Source organism: Poeciliopsis prolifica, unplaced genomic scaffold (genome assembly GCF_027474105.1).
Source record: "Poeciliopsis prolifica strain line A6 unplaced genomic scaffold, Auburn_PproV2 SCAFFOLD007, whole genome shotgun sequence".
Classification (NCBI taxonomy): Eukaryota; Metazoa; Chordata; class Actinopteri; order Cyprinodontiformes; family Poeciliidae; genus Poeciliopsis; species Poeciliopsis prolifica.
In genome coordinates this window covers 16762929-16778818 of record NW_026562382.1, presented here as the reverse complement: position 1 = coordinate 16778818, position 15890 = coordinate 16762929, and the positions used below count along the sequence as shown (strand labels likewise).

Here is a 15890-nt window from a genome sequence, read left to right as displayed (position 1 = left end):
AAATTTATAACATTTCTGAAAAAACAGCTTTGGCAACTTGCTACAGATTCTCATCTACATTGTGGACTGACTAATCTATCCTAGCATAAGATACTTTGATCCAACCTGTTCCATCACAGCTCTGGTTGTATGTTTACTGTTGCTACTGAAGGTGACCCTTCTCTCAAGTCTCAACTGTTTTGCAGACGAACAGCCTTTCAGCTTCTCATTCTCGAATGGGGAAAAGTATCAACACTCACCACCATCAGATTGTGGTGTAACTTTACAGCTGTGCAAAAACTAGATGTGAGCATCACTAATAACCATCCAGTAGACTGATTCGTCCAACTGGGATGCAAATCTCTGCGGCTCTTAAAACTCTGTGACCATTTTTATTTGTAAGTTTGAAATTGTACCGTACCGTTTCCATTTTGGATAAGTTATTAAACAGTGCTCTCTGAAAAATTATGAGCTGGTGATACTGTTGTATAACCTAACTTATTTGTTGTCCTCATTAGTTTTCATCATGCCAAATTGTCAATGTTTCCTGAGCTAAAATTGCACACACGTGAGCTCTGTTAATGTTAATTAGCCGACTTCTGAAGGAAATAAGTTCAAATTAATTTTATTTAGTAAAAGAATAAATGCAGTCACCTAATAGAAGATTTTTTTTTTTTTTTTTTAAGTTTTGCGATTACTTTTTTGATAGAATTTTAAATACATACACCCACCAGGAGAGGATGATATAGAACACCAAGCTTGATGGTGGTAAATTACTTCATTTAAGTATTGCTCTCATGAATCAGCCATGGTTAAAACCTAAAACTGGTTTTAAATTATAAAAACATAAGGGTCAAGAATAAAGAAAAGAAACATTTATTTTGAAACTTTCATGCTGCAAAGAGACTGAAACATGTTCACAGTAAAATGCATAAAACAAAGAAAGCATGTTACAAAGAATGGCTTAGGCAGTGATAGAAACATCTCACTCACCACAGCACTTAAACAAGAGTTAAGATGCAAAGCTTTTACTATACACAGTAAGGTAGTATAGTTCAGACAAATTGGTCTGTTAGCGTACATACATAGTGTACAAACATGGTTCGATTTGCAGTTTGGTTGGCACAAACTATTTAAAAGTCTCCACTGTGAACGAAACCCCCTTCCTATGAATTGGCAATGAAATGCATGTTATTAAAATGTAAAGAACCAATGATTTCCTGTAATTAAATTATTGACCACAACACAAGCATGTCATCATTGAAGATAGTCATCAAAATGCCAGAACATTGACATTCCTTTAAAAGAAACAAGAAGTATAAATCTGCACTACTAGAAAGGTCGGAGTATATGAATGCTTTCTTCTATTTGTGATAAAACTAGCAAATATATTGCATGATATCTGCACAAAGAATTAATGAGTCTCTCACTCTCCAAAATTCTGCAGCTTTTCACCTGCAGAATTAAAATAATTTCTCTGATTGACGTTTTGTAATCCTTCCAGAGCAAGAAAGAAGAAAGGAATATGAAATAACCCTGTTTGGCCACAAATTCTCTAATTGGATTCCACTACCTTGAGAATCATCTGTGGGCACAAAAGTCACAAAGTCTTGGGGAAAGATAAAGCTTACGCACTAGGAAGAAAAAAAACAAATAATAATAATTTGAAATGTTTATCAATTCAAAGCAGCCAAGTTGAAAGGATACCTCTGAACAGACCAAATGGATGAGACCTTTGCAGTAACTTTACTGGCAGTAAATGTCATCATTAATGGACAAACATGACAAACAGCAGCATTATAGTTCCTACAGTTTGATGAATACAGAAACAAGAGGTCTGCATGATAAGGTTAAGAGTGGCTTTGGAAATTTGACGCGTTTACTGAAATTCAAAGGCATTTTTCAGCATTAAACAGTGGAGAAATTCTTGAGCAGCATAGTTAGTGTCACTGGCAGTTTGGTCATTAGCTTAGTGTGAGCCATCAAGCACTGCAGTTTAAGTCACAGTAACAACAGTGGTCATCTTCCAGTTTTAGTACATAAAATTGGCAACAAAGTGGTTGAGATTGTTGTAGACTAATCTATCACAAGCCATTACAAAAATAATTATCAATTTCCCATTTAAATGACAATGAAAGACATCTGTTTTGTTCCCCGGCAATACAGATGTGTGTCGTGGCATATGTTCAGGTCCATGAAGAGCTCAAAGTAAACAGCATCTTTCTTTGAAACTCTTCTTACTCTTCTTGTTCTTTCCTTTTCCATTTTTGTCCTTGTTTTCAGTCATTTTCTTGCCACGCACTTCACGCATCAGGTCAAAGAATACCTGGAAAGAAAATGAGTAGCTACTTCACATGTTTGGGAGTCAGGTAAAAATCAAACAAGTAAATTTGAGTTAATGTTAAAATTCAGCATTGCACAGAATAAACAAGTTAGATACGAGTGGTTACTGTTAGCAAGTTGCACCAAGATTTTACAAATTTATGGTTTCATAATCACCAAATTTTTCATCAGAGAGTGAATGGAGTCATCATTGGTCATGAAGCAAGCTTCACTGACAGAAAAAAAATATTTAGCTGTTTGTAAACATTTTCATTAAAATGTTAATGTTTATTAATTAATTCATGTATATTTTATTTTTTAAAGTAAAAAAAAACACATACTTAATCTAGTTTAGAACCTACATTTGTAAATAATTATTATATTTGTACATGTTGTTTTTTATATGTTTTACCACTTTTTGAAATTTAGGACCAGATTCAGAAACAAGATGCAAGAAACTGTTATTTTTGTCAATTGTTGGTAGAAATAGATATTTTTGAAAGAATCAAGTTGGAAGCATGAAACAGCAGTTTCTTCGAATATTTTTGGTTTCGAAATTTAAAGGCAGTGACAAAGAGCCTCACTCATGTACTCAGCTAAAATAACAATTATAAAATGGAAAGCCAATTTAAAAATTCTGTTATAAAATGGCTTTATAACAGAATTATACATTTCTGTTACAAACTACAAATATCTGGTTTGCCGGCCGAATGCAGAACCTGTTAATAGGGAGTCCAGGGTCTGCAAACCAGGTATTTGTGGCCTCCAAGTTATGATTTTATTAATTTTTTTTTAAATAAAGACCAAGGTGGAGTGAAATTGTGTGTTCCGTTTCCCTTATCGTAAGACAACTAATGTCAGCCATATAACAAAGCAAGCAGGATAGTCATCGCCATGTCAACCTGTCACTCTGTCATTACTGCTGCAACACCTGAGGCATGTTTTTACTTTCTCTGTGGGACCGCTTTTCTAGTTGAAACCTCCCAGCAGTGAAAAGAGCACATTCCAAATTTGAAGTGAAAGGAAAATGGACTGTATTTTTTGCATTCATACTCCCGCCAACCAACACAACTGTGATGTGCTTAATTTACCAAGAGACCGTTGGTATGACAAAGCATCTGAGAGCAAGGAGAGGCATTTTGAAGAGACATTTTCTCAAAATTTTGAGTAAAGAAAAGGAAGAAAAATTGCTCGATGACCATTTTATCAAGCTGCAAGTAGATTTCTTATTCCATCCATGACACAAAACAACACAATCCAACAGTATATTCACTCTTAGTGGAACAGATTTTGAAACAGATCTTTATTTCTTTGTTTACCAACAAATTCTGTGGAGGAGTGGATTCTTTCTGTTAAATTGAAAGGGAGTTGCAACTTTATATTAGCACTTATTTTATTTCTTTTTAATTTACGAGATTCTTGAATTATTGTATGTCGTATGTATGGACTGACTATAAAACCTCTGACTATGAAAAATTTTATTTTGGTCCTTTGAGATTTGTATTTATATAACTCTAGTTTAGGTAAATTATGCATAATAAGTAGCTGACAACAGTCTGGCTACCGGAGCAGGCTGTGTTGTTTCCTAACCAGTTAAAATCAATGCTGTTGATTATGACCAATTATTTATAGCATAACTTCACCACGTACACCTATAATTTTAGCCTTTTTCTGTTCAGTAATGCAGTGAGTGAGCATTGGCACCTTATCCACGTTGGCTCTAGTTTTGGCAGACGTCTCTACATACTGGACCCCCCACTCCTCAGCCTTCCCGCGCGCCTCATCACCAGACACCTGCCGACGATCCTCCAGATCTGACTTGTTGCCAACCAGCAGGAGAGGGATCTTGTCCTCCTCCGCCTTCACTCGCAGGATCTGCTCCCTGCAAGCACAAAACAAAAACCTAATAAGCAAGTGCAAGGGTAGTCAAATACTGTTTTTGTACTACACAAATAATGGGTACAATTCTTAAACTAACATTTACCAGGAGCATCATTGTTTTTGTAATATAAGGGGTTACTTTCTTCCCGGCAAAAAAAATCCATGTTGCACTGCATGTAACAATTTTGTTGCATTTTTTGGATCAGATTCAAGCAAATCTTTTTGTCAATTCCTCAAAACTGACACTAAAAAAAGCTATTAATTTAATCCTAAACTGAATTTGTCTAAAACAATAACATGATCAAGGAGTAGAAAAAATGTAACTGAATCATTTCAGCAATCACAGTCATTACCAATATAGCAACATGTAATCTAATTTACATGTCATCAAAGTCGCGGACCCTCAACAGATGCCACATTTACGTGCTTGCCTCACTGCATCATTACCTGAACTCATCAGTGGCACTGAAGGACTCGTGCTCTGTGATGGAGAAAACCAGCAGGAAGCCCTCCCCGCTGCGAAAATAATTATCCCTGATAGCAGCATAGTCCTCCTGGCCAGCTGTGTCCAGGATGTCAATCTGGACTTCCTCCCCGTCCAGCACTACCTTCTTCCTGTAGCTATCGGCCTTAGTGGGTTCGTAGTCTTCGACAAACTGAGAAGAACATAAATACAATTTATTTTCTTGTGTTTTGAAGACTGTTTGCGTGTTTACACAAGGATGCAGAACACCAGATTGAAACAACTTCTCAACTTTTTCACATGATCAAGTTCCAGTCATAAAATGCAAAGTCGTTACTTTGCAGAATCATTGTTACTTCAGTGAGGGTGACTCTACCATCTTTACAAAAGAGGCCATTCATTTTGAAATTTTTACCAAAACAGCTCAATTTGAGACACACTGAATGGAGACCATTTGTGAATAGTGGAATAGTTTCTTACCTGGATGTGTGTCTGGGCCATTAAACCAACCTTAAATGTACAGCAAATGTTTCTAATTTTTCCAATTCACTTCAACAGAACAGAGATTTAGGGTTTTAGGTGGGCCAAAGTTTGATTGTGTATCTCTAAATGAACTGGACTTTCTGGGCAAACAAATTGGTGTGAATGCACCTTCCCTTTCACTTGACAATTGCACACAACAAACTGCATTAAATTACAAAGAAGTTTGTGGTTGTAAGGAGTAAATAGATCATATGATTTAAAAGAAAGCTTGAGCTACTGGTCTTCTTGGTGTTTATAGCCTCTCCTACGTAGTCGTTTTGGGAGCCCTCAGCTCATTTTAACAGATTTTCCCAGGAGACCAATTAAACAAATGAACGATGGTTAACTGATAAGATAGGAGTTTGCAGGTAGACCAGGTGTGTGTAGTATCAACTCACCTCATCATACATGAATTGCAGCGTGAGGGCAGACTTCCCAACACCTCCACTTCCCACCATTATCACCTTGTGCAGTGCCAGAGAACTCTGGTTTTTACCTTTATTGGCAGCCATCACTGGATTTTTCTTCAAGTCCTCACACACTCAAACACATGCGCACACCCACACACGCAGTCACACACACATGCACACACCCGCCCACGACCTGTGAATGACAAGAGAGGAAACTTAGCAGTGTGTACAGTGCATAACATCAATAAGGAGGGAACATGGGAGAAACGGATGGGCAGATGGCAGTTGTTACTTAACAGATAGCAGCGCTCTGTGCCAAGACTCTAGGCTGAGTTCCAACAAATCTTGAATCTTAACACCCACCGCCCCCTTTAAAGTGCCAAATTGCCTACTCATGAATCCGAGAACTTTATAAAGTTGCCCATCAAAAGGTCATTGCAACTGATCAGGAGTAATGAAGCCATCACTCTCCATAGCAAGGCTGAATTTACGAAAGCATTAAAACAGAGCATCATGTGCTAGAGCCATTAAAAATGAAAAAAAAAGAAGAACTGACTGACCATCTATCTGCTTTACAAGGGCCCTGCCCTGAGTAGGTGAAAGCTCAGAGTCAATTGCTTTTTGCCTGCTTCTGTATCTCCCTGTCAGATATAACTTTTAAACAGAGTGCTAACTGACTCCACCACAGATCCCTTAAATGTCTCATCTGAGCTTCCATTAAAATGGAAATTATTTCAAGTGTCGTATGCGCTGAGAGCTAAAAACCAACCTTCTACTGTCAATATTTCTGCAGTTATTTAAAACTGTGATTATGTCCGCATTACTGTCACATTACAGCTGGATAAAACACACTCTTCACATCATTTCTTTAGCAACTAGAAGTCCAATCATTTCTCGTGTGCTTTAACCTTCATTTCCTGCTGAGTTTGTTTGCCAAGTGCAGTTGCTGTTTTGACAGCCTTAAAAGCCAACAAAAATATTTATCTTACTTTAGTCCTTTAACGTGATGCAGTCATTTTCTTTAATTTAGGTTGAAAAAATAAACAAATGGAAAGAAAAATTCACCTCACAAGATGAGACAAAAATATACTGAATTTATCTCAAGTAATTTAGGTTTTTGTTGTTTTCACAGACTAAACATTTTACAGACTACAAACTTTTAAAGAATCCATATACCATTATAATATTCCAGTTCTGCTTTCGCTTCACGTTCTTTTTATGCTTCTTTTAATCTATTGTCAAAATAACAAAAGAAGCACTGAAAATTTGAGATGCATTCATCAGAATGCAACAGCTCTATGTGAGAGCATCAACTGTTAACACAAGCTTTCACTAACATTTTCAACTAAACCAAGCTAAGTTGAGTCAACATTTTAAACTACTGGTATCTTCACTGATTTTATTAACAATAAGTATTACTTAATAAAGAAAGCAGTTTCTGTGTGCATGTCCAAAACAGAAAGAGGATTACTTAGTCTGAGATCTTAAAAGCCTGCAGACATATTTAAATCTAGCATTTCAATGACGAATCCGAAAAGCTTAAAAGGACAAAACAGCAACTTTGCAAGACCCCTAGCCTTTCTGTTATCCATTAAAAGTCTTGCTCTCTCTCGCTGCCTCAATGAAAACGTCTTGAAACATAGAAAGTATCGTTTCCCTTCATTGCTTCTTTTGACTTAATTTTAAAAACACCATGCACCATTTTAAAAAATAGTGAATTTTGAATCTTTTTCACTCAGTAACCTACTGAAAACTGTTACCGTTAATGTGGCCTGGTGACGCATACGTATGACCAAGTGTGTCAATGAAAAAGATTCTTTGTTTGAATCTCATGGCCAATCAAATTTGCATATTTCAATCAAGTTTGCCTCTACTCCGAATTGTTTTTATGTTCCAGAATTTGGAAAAATTAAAGGTAAAATTCATCTCAACTATTGTTTAATTTATATGTGTCCAGTTTAAAATAATTTGGTTAACGGTTCAAACTGTACAAGTGTTGTATGTTTTGAAAAACGAAAGCCACTGACTTGAACTAATCTGTTGGCAGAATAAAAATACCAGGAGGAAGAACTCAGAGTAATATTAGTTGCATTTTTAACTACTAAATGCAGCTAATATATTTTATTAACTTATGGAATTTATCTCATCAAAAGGTAAATTACCATACATTGTTCACAGCAAGATGATTTGCTAGCAATAATGTATCAGTGTTTGAGCTCAAGGTTCGCACCTAATAGAAAGTCCTCCTGGGTCTATTGTGCTCTGATAAAAAGCATTCTTCAATCTGTTGTGTGAGCTGATCTAATACAAAGACTTAACACCATCATGTGTTTACCTTGCTCTGGATGGATGCCACTTATGTCATCAATGTCAGAGCATAGAATACCAACTGAGCCATCTAGCAACAATGTATAGTCAAAAGCACAAGTTTAAAACAATACCACAGCATAAAAATCGCTTTGAAAGCAGCTTTAACACAAACACTTCTGTAAGTTGATAATGTTAGACTCTCCTGGTCCCTCCTAATACATTGATTACCTTATCTTTAACATTTTTCTCTCTCTGTCTCTGTAGAGACAGATCCTTCCCTCCTCTCAGGATGTCATGCTAATGGAAGCACTGAGCTGATTCATCGCAGTATTCACTGCTCCTCCCAACAGTAAACATTTCTGCTTGAAACCAGCAGCACTCTATTCGGGAGACAAGACTAAGAAGAGAAACTCTTAAAAAAATACCTTTGAATTTCCACTTAAACTTGTCATTGCAAACAGAAGAAAACAAACCATTAAAAATCAAATGAAAAGATCTGTAAGTAGGCCACATAATATGAAATGCCTGAACATGTTTAACAGATAACAGCATCTGAGGATGTGGCATCATGGTTCCACTTTCCCTAATCAGGGAATAAAGCCTGACCTTTGCTCTTCCTGTCTTTGTTATCCCAAATCAGGCCAGTGGAATAGCTGATATGAAGGATGCCCACACAAACACATTTACACACCTTCTTATGGAACTCAGCAGAATTCAGCGTTTATGTATACGGGTCGCCATTTTAATTATTCACATGTAACCCAGTTCCCTGTGCACAAGCACAGATGGAAAAACTAGGTAGGAATTAACATTAAACTGAACGTAATAAACTAATTTAACCAAAACCTTTAACATTACAGCAACACGGTCTCAGAAATGCTCAAAGTCAAGATAAACCAGCATTCTGGTAAGTCTCACATGTTTGGTACAAGCCCTTTAAAGAGGATCAGGGGTTGTGAAAAGGGAGGGGTGAAGTGTAACAAACCACTTTGGTTGCTAGGCTTCTGAAAAATAGATGACACCATTGCAATGTGGACAGCAGATATTTATTAGAAAGCCCTTCTGAGAACCACCCAATCTTCACCAGCTGTTTATTTTAAGACATGGTTGAAACTAAAACAACTTTTTTCCAGGATTCAGCATAGAAATGCCTACAAGCAAATTTTGCACTAACTGAAAAATTGACTTGTCCACCACTTAACCAAAAGTGTTTCTTGGTTATTTATTTGGTCATTTAAAGCATGGGTGCACCAATTGCAGTTTTCTGGCTGATTCTAATTGTTTTCTCTGAAATGCTGCTAAAAATAGCAAGAAAGGTGCTGAGTTGGCACCAGTGGGGTCACTATTGTTTACTGTGAATATGCAGACATTATCTTTTGGGAGGGTTAGTCAAACATCTCTCATGGCAGAGTAACGGAGGACAGTGGCTGATTTTTAGACTTTTGCCGGTGTAGATACGATCTGTGGATAAAATCAGCTTCAAATTTAAGTATCAGTCAATCAAAATCTCCCAATATTCAGAAAATTATGGTCAAATTATTGGTGCACCTCTAATATGAAGTGAAAATAATCACCTAACTTTGAAAACAAGTTGGATAGCATTTGTTGCACATAAGCATTCCTGCCTGTATATTGGTATGGTCAAAGGATATCCACCATATTGTTTTACAGGTAATGACTTTAACCATATAATTTATGTACAGTAGCTTGGTCTCACACAAGTGCTGCATTATTATCTTGCAAGATTGATGAGAGTTGCAAACAGCTTATAATATTATGGTTAAGTCAATTATATACAAGACTACAAATACTTTTTAGTAGGTAAGGGCAGTAGAAGACTTATTTCTCACAAAACCATTTTTTACATGATTACTGCTACAAACTATGTAGTCACAAAACAGACTTATTTCTGGTATCCAACTTTGCCTTGAATCTCAACAAATTAAGTCACATTCATGGTTATTGTGTCTGTGTTATGTATGCATTGATGTATTAAATAGACAGACATCTCAACCTCATTTGATTTCTTCTGTCCATCTACTTAACCTTCAAACTGAAGTGTGTGATAAGATCTCTGCTCATCTCACCCTCAAAGATGGAAAACTAAATTAATCTCAACACTGAAAACGTACCAAGTAAGCGGACATATTTAATTACTAATTGGAGCAGAAAGTTTATGTTTATATCTCAATTATATATATTTTTTTTCCCCAGAGAACTACTTTGCTCTCCTTCATGTTTGCATGAAGGAGAAGCATTACTCTTGTTGCATCTATAAACCAAACAGCAAATCATCTTTTTAATGTTTTGTCTTTATTTGCTACAAGTCTCAAAATTAACTCCAGGAACTGAAGGATAGACCTGGCTCTCAGCTTGCTGTGCCAAAACAATAACCTGACAGAGTCACAGTAATGAGGGGAGAGTAAAAATGGGCAAGACGTTCTGTGACCCAAGACCAGGTTTCAAGACTACAACTTCTTTATCACAGTGCAACAAACAATGCGGAACGGAAGTGTGAAGCCCTGCAGGTGGCTTTGCAGAAGTGTGCTTGGTTCTTCATTTGTAGTAGTTATAACAGTCACCGTGTGTGGATATAGGGAAATGATTTACTATACTTAAAAAGACGGCTACAGCAGATAGGAGCCCATTTTCACCCTACAATGCATACTAACAAGTAATTGCCTGTGGAAGTGTACAGAGAAGCCTTTGACAAAACTGGGCAACTGAGAACTTAAATCCTCCCCATGTTAGAATCCTCTCCACTGCAGCAATACTAAGTTGGTTCCTTTTCTTTTTCAAACCAATCTCTACTTAAAACACTTTCTGTTTTATTCAATATGAAAATATCTTCCAGGTAAAAATGAGGTTATGTCTAAGCTGTTCCCAATAAAACAAACTTGTCTTTTCTTGGGATGAAACAATTGGATTAATCGTGATCAACCAATTGATGATATATTTGTCAACTAATTTGGGAATCAATTAATTAAATGGAGTTAAATGTTTATTTTCTTATTTAAAAATAAATGTAACTATTTTATTTGCAAGTGATGCTTTGGTAGCTTTTTGCAGAGTATAATATTTGCAGCGACATGTAACAAACAAAAAGTCCACAAAAGCTTCTTTGAACAGCTGAGCTTCATTTGGAAGTTTTTTTCTTAGAAAACTTTAAGGTAAATGCAGTAGTGTACTGTCCCGTATTTAACATGATCTTGAATTTGGTGGTCTTTTCGGAAGACACCCATCTCAGTTCATCATTTGAGTTTTACCATCTCCTTAAGGCTAAGTTACATACCACCACCTATGCATAGGGATGACACCTATGGCTATAGTTCCACAAAGTAATTGTATTTGTGTCCTTGTCCCAGAAAAGAAGCATAAAAAAGGAAAAATGATTTATTGACTAGAAGTATGTCTAACTCATTTACAGTAAGTGGCCACGTCTTCCCCTTCAAGGTCAGTTTTATTGGGTTGTTTTCTGACCAACCTAAAACAGGAAGGTCATCCTGTTATGCAGGTGAGCATTAGATGGTTGATCAGCTTTAATAATCTTTAATATTTTATACATGCTCCATGTATGATTTTGTATTTTACAGATAAAATAAATATTCTATTTTATTTTATGGATCTTTCTGTGTAAAGCCAAATTATTTAATGGGAAGTCAAAGTCTGTTGCTCTCACAGCACCGTAAATTTGGATCCAAATAAATGTACGTAATAAATTACATTTCCCACATTAATTCCTGAATTTAATTCAAAATTCATGTATTATTACATGTTAAGTTGAACTAAGAGTCTAGAAATATTTTAAAAGGTAAATTCTAGCAGTACTAGTATAAATGTATTGCTTTACATTATTTCAAAAGAAGACAAAAATTTTACTGAAAGGTTAATTCAGTAAAACTGGAATCATTTTTCCACTTTAAATTAAAAATATATATATATATAAACAAAGAATGATCACAATGGCAACCAGTATAGGGTAATTCATCATTCTTGTTTAAAAATAACATTGTCTCAAGTTAACAGCCTTAATTTTATGCTGTTTAATGCCTTCTCCACTCTTCATTTTGCCACTTTTATACAGATATAGATGTTTGAAATTGAAGGTTTGACAATGGATGAGACCACTTCAATCACTTCGAGCCGTCTGCTTTCAGATTCCCCAAAGAAAGGCATTTCAATTTCAATGTTTTTAAATTAAATTAGAGGATTATAAGTCAGTAAAGTGCTCTGAATGTTAATAAAACAAAGAGTGATTTGCACTCATTAGCCAGGGAATCAGATTGTTGTGTAAATTCATACTTCTTTTTCTGGCTTGAGCATTTACATAAATGCACACGCCATCAGATTTGTGAGTAAAGACAACCCACTCACTTTTGGTCAGTGAAACAGTGGCCTTGATAATAGTGTATTCAGAGAGTGAGAGACTGAGGAAAGACGAGGTTGTGATCTAAGAGACTCCATATGTCCCTACATTGATGAGAGCTCTAAAATTGGAAACTGTCCTGCTGCTAATTAGGATGCAATTAACACAATTACAAGAAAATATTTAAAATTCAAGAAAAACTGCATATGAACCATGGAAGAAAAAAATAGACTAAATTCTGTGAAAGTAGATCTAAAAATTCTGACACCAGCAGAAGTTTCCATCACGCTGAAATAAAGCTTCATTTCAAAAGCCAAACAATTGTCACAGGTAGCGTCTGTCACAGCTCGGTAAACATGGTCACCAGCAGCAGCTGCCAGCACTGAGTTGGAGAGAATTTCCGAATGTAAATAATATAACATTTTTTAAAAAGGGCTGAACATTTTTACAAATGTACATTTGCATAACTTGTTCCTCTTCCTCAGGGGAAACAGGATGCTCTGCTGTGTATTGCTAGTTCCTTATATCCCCATCTACTTTCATCAAAAATGAGCTGGAGCTAAACCTAACAATGTATCAGCTGAGCATCAGAACCAACATAATTCAAGTCTCATTTAGTCACTCACTCAATCATATTAAATGCAAAGGTAATTAGTAATTTGTCTGTGTTTTTATTGAATTTCAGCATAAAATATTAACAGAATAACAATGCAATTAATATATGAAATCATAGCAACGTAGTTTTTGAACTACAAAAGTGACTGTGTGGAATGTGGTATTTGTTAACTGTTATATGCCAGGTCTGTCAGGTGTATGAAAAAAAAAATTGTGTCAGTAATTATCTGCTTCTAAATATCTTTATTATACACACTGTGGTGACAACAAGTGACACACTGCTGTTCAACTCACCAGTGCTTTCAGTGACAATACATAGTGTTTACTGCATTTTTTTGACCTACAAATTGCACAGCAGGCAGATGGAAAATAATATGAAAACAGCAAAGCTATGTGTTATTTGTGGACAAACAAGAGGCTTCACTTTAATATAAACTGTAGGTGTGTCTCTGTGCCTCATATAGTTTTGGTTAAAATATGTCTGGTCTTCACTCTCTGAAATTACTCACACTAAATAGGGTATCCAAAAATTTTACTCAAGTAAGAGGACCGACAAGTAAAAGTATAAAGGACAGTGTATTAAAATTACAGCATTTTTTTTCTCCCAAAAAGTTACTTAAGTAATTGTCATTCGTTACTATCCACCTCAGAAAGTTGGAGATGGTGAGGTTTGGATATGAGCCATCCTGACTGACTGAAGAGAAGTGACGGGGGAAAAATGTCTATCATGATCTGACAAGTTACAAAGTAAAACAAAGACAGTAAACAGATGGCTACCAAACCAAGTTTTATGAACATAGTGGCTGAAACAGAAATCTTTTAAAACTATTTAGCCATTTTTGAAAGGCTTATGTGCATGTGTGTTAATTTATACTTTGAAATTCCTATGCAATGTTTTTAAATTACGCAAAAAAGTCCTAGACTAAAACATAGGCACTTTTATGCAATCAAAAAAAAGTTTGTTATCTGACAGATCCATCATGTTTCGTTGCTGAGTAAGCACTGTGTTAGAAGTAACATTTGAATCAAATCACGCACAAAAAAAAAATGAGTAAAACCCTCAAATGCTGTTTGTTGTGAGAAGAAAAAAGATCCAACAGTCTGCACTAGCTTCTTAAAAGCAGGCCAAAGCCCCACAAGACTGCCAAGCAATTCTTAAGCTGGTTTCCCTGAAAATGCTGCAAATGTGCTGGGCTCAGCATTCTGTTCACGAGTTGTTTATGGGGGGGAGAGGATGACTGCATATTTCATTTCAAAGCAGATCCTAAAACAACAAGTTCATGCAGCCAGTTATCTGGAAAAGGAAACACACATTTCACTTCCCCTGCTACCTCAGTGGACCTGTCATTAATATGGAGATTGAAGCCTGGTGCTTTGCTAACACCGTCCTATACGCCCCTCTTTCTTATTCCCAAACAGACTCGTTAAAACCAACCCGCATCTAGACATTACACTGTTTATATATAAACTATCATCTGGCAACTGACCGAACTGGCTTCCTGCATCCTTTTAAGAAACGTAAAACCTGAAGACCAAATAGAAACGGATTTACAACATCAGCAGAAGAGCACATGAGCTAGTTTGGGTGTGTCTTCTTAGTGGCAAAACTTTACAGCAGTGACAGTTATTACCAAGGTGCTTATTCAAACACTTAATGATGGGAGATAGTACTGATGGAAGAGGAACTCACAAGTTTGTTCATATAAAAAAAGAGTAATTCACCCGCTCAGTGGCAAATACCGTCATTGTTAAAGACAAATAAACAGGAGTTCAAAACCACAGCGCAATGAAGTAAACGTAAACGTTTATTCGAAGTATTTTTTACAAGTCAGGAAAAGAAAATTTAGTGCTAACAGATCGAGAGAAACGTCCAAATTAGTTATGCTAGCGTAAACTCAATCGATGGTTCTGGTATTATTCTACTATTAATCGGGTTTTCTATTTAGAAAATAGTTTAACAACCACCACCAGGTGACAATTTTATCACATTGATCTGGTGACCTCAAGTTTTTAAACACCCATTTTCCGTTAAACGCTGAGCACTTTGCCTCCAGCAGTCACTCGCTCTGCCCTTAAAAACGTATGGTAACGTGATTTCAAGAGCCAATAAGCACATAACGATACAACTACTTTACCGAAATAAGAAGCTTCAGACTCCTTACCGAAGCGTAGTTCCAATGACTGCCCTGGGTTGATGCTATCTCGCTGTCTGCTTTTCCAGCGCAGACGGACGCATTGGCTCTCCGAATACAAACCGCTCCCGTAACAAAAAGCCCCACCTTACGGAAGTAAAAAACAACAGATGACAGGAAGTGACGCATCTGCCCTCGCTCCACTTAAAGAACCCGGTTTGTGGTTTTTGTATCGTATAAAAAAACATGTAAGCAAAATTGTTAGAACTTAAATAGTTGTGTGGGACTGTGAGAAACAAAAACATCGTTCAACCACTTTGCAGAAAATAAATTAACAAAACACAACCAGAAAACAGATGTGGGTTTTAAATCTTGTTCTGAAAGGCTTTTTCTCCCCAATTTCACAATGGAAAAACAACTAACTATTCAAAATTGTACCATGTAACAAGGGTAAAAAGTAAAATATCCAAAAATTACTGCAATATTGTATAAAACTAAAGACACGATACAGCAGTAGAAGTTCCCTTTCAAAGAAAGCCAGTTCATCACAACTTTGACAAACAGAGACCAACAATACCTGCAAACACTTCTAAGTTCTGCTCAGACCCATTAATCAAATTTATGAATATGAGAGCATGTGTAATACTTGGTCCATACTGAATCCAGACAAAACAGCATGCAATGGCAAGACTTACATCAGATACTTTATTAATCTTATAAACATTTTAGCACTATGACACTTTTATGCAACTATTTCATCATGGCCCTTTTAATCCTACCAATCTTATAAAATAAATAAAATGTGAAAAATTCTAAACTTGCTATTCATTGAATTTTTACTTTTACATTTAAGGATAGAAAAAAGCTTCCAGAAATTGCAACAAAACTTG

The 15890-nt window shown here is 36.1% G+C and overlaps 1 protein-coding gene across 2 annotated transcripts; it reads right to left on the bottom strand.

Annotated features, from left to right (window-relative positions):
- Positions 1–839: 839 nt before the first annotated feature.
- On the bottom strand, positions 840–15137 carry ralba (v-ral simian leukemia viral oncogene homolog Ba (ras related)). Of its 2 annotated transcripts, none has more exons than XM_055031947.1 (5): positions 15004–15137; positions 5566–5770; positions 4630–4838; positions 4006–4183; positions 840–2305 (listed from the first exon to the last, which is right to left on the bottom strand). In XM_055031947.1, the coding sequence occupies exons 2-5, from the start codon at positions 5677–5679 to the stop codon at positions 2183–2185; spliced, it is 624 nt and encodes a 207-aa protein (XP_054887922.1). In that variant the 5' UTR covers positions 5680–5770; positions 15004–15137; the 3' UTR covers positions 840–2182. The 2 variants fall into 2 exon arrangements, with proteins under 2 accessions (XP_054887922.1, XP_054887921.1); XM_055031946.1 differs by having other exon boundaries at positions 15031–15137.
- Between the last annotated feature and the right edge of the window lie 753 nt (positions 15138–15890).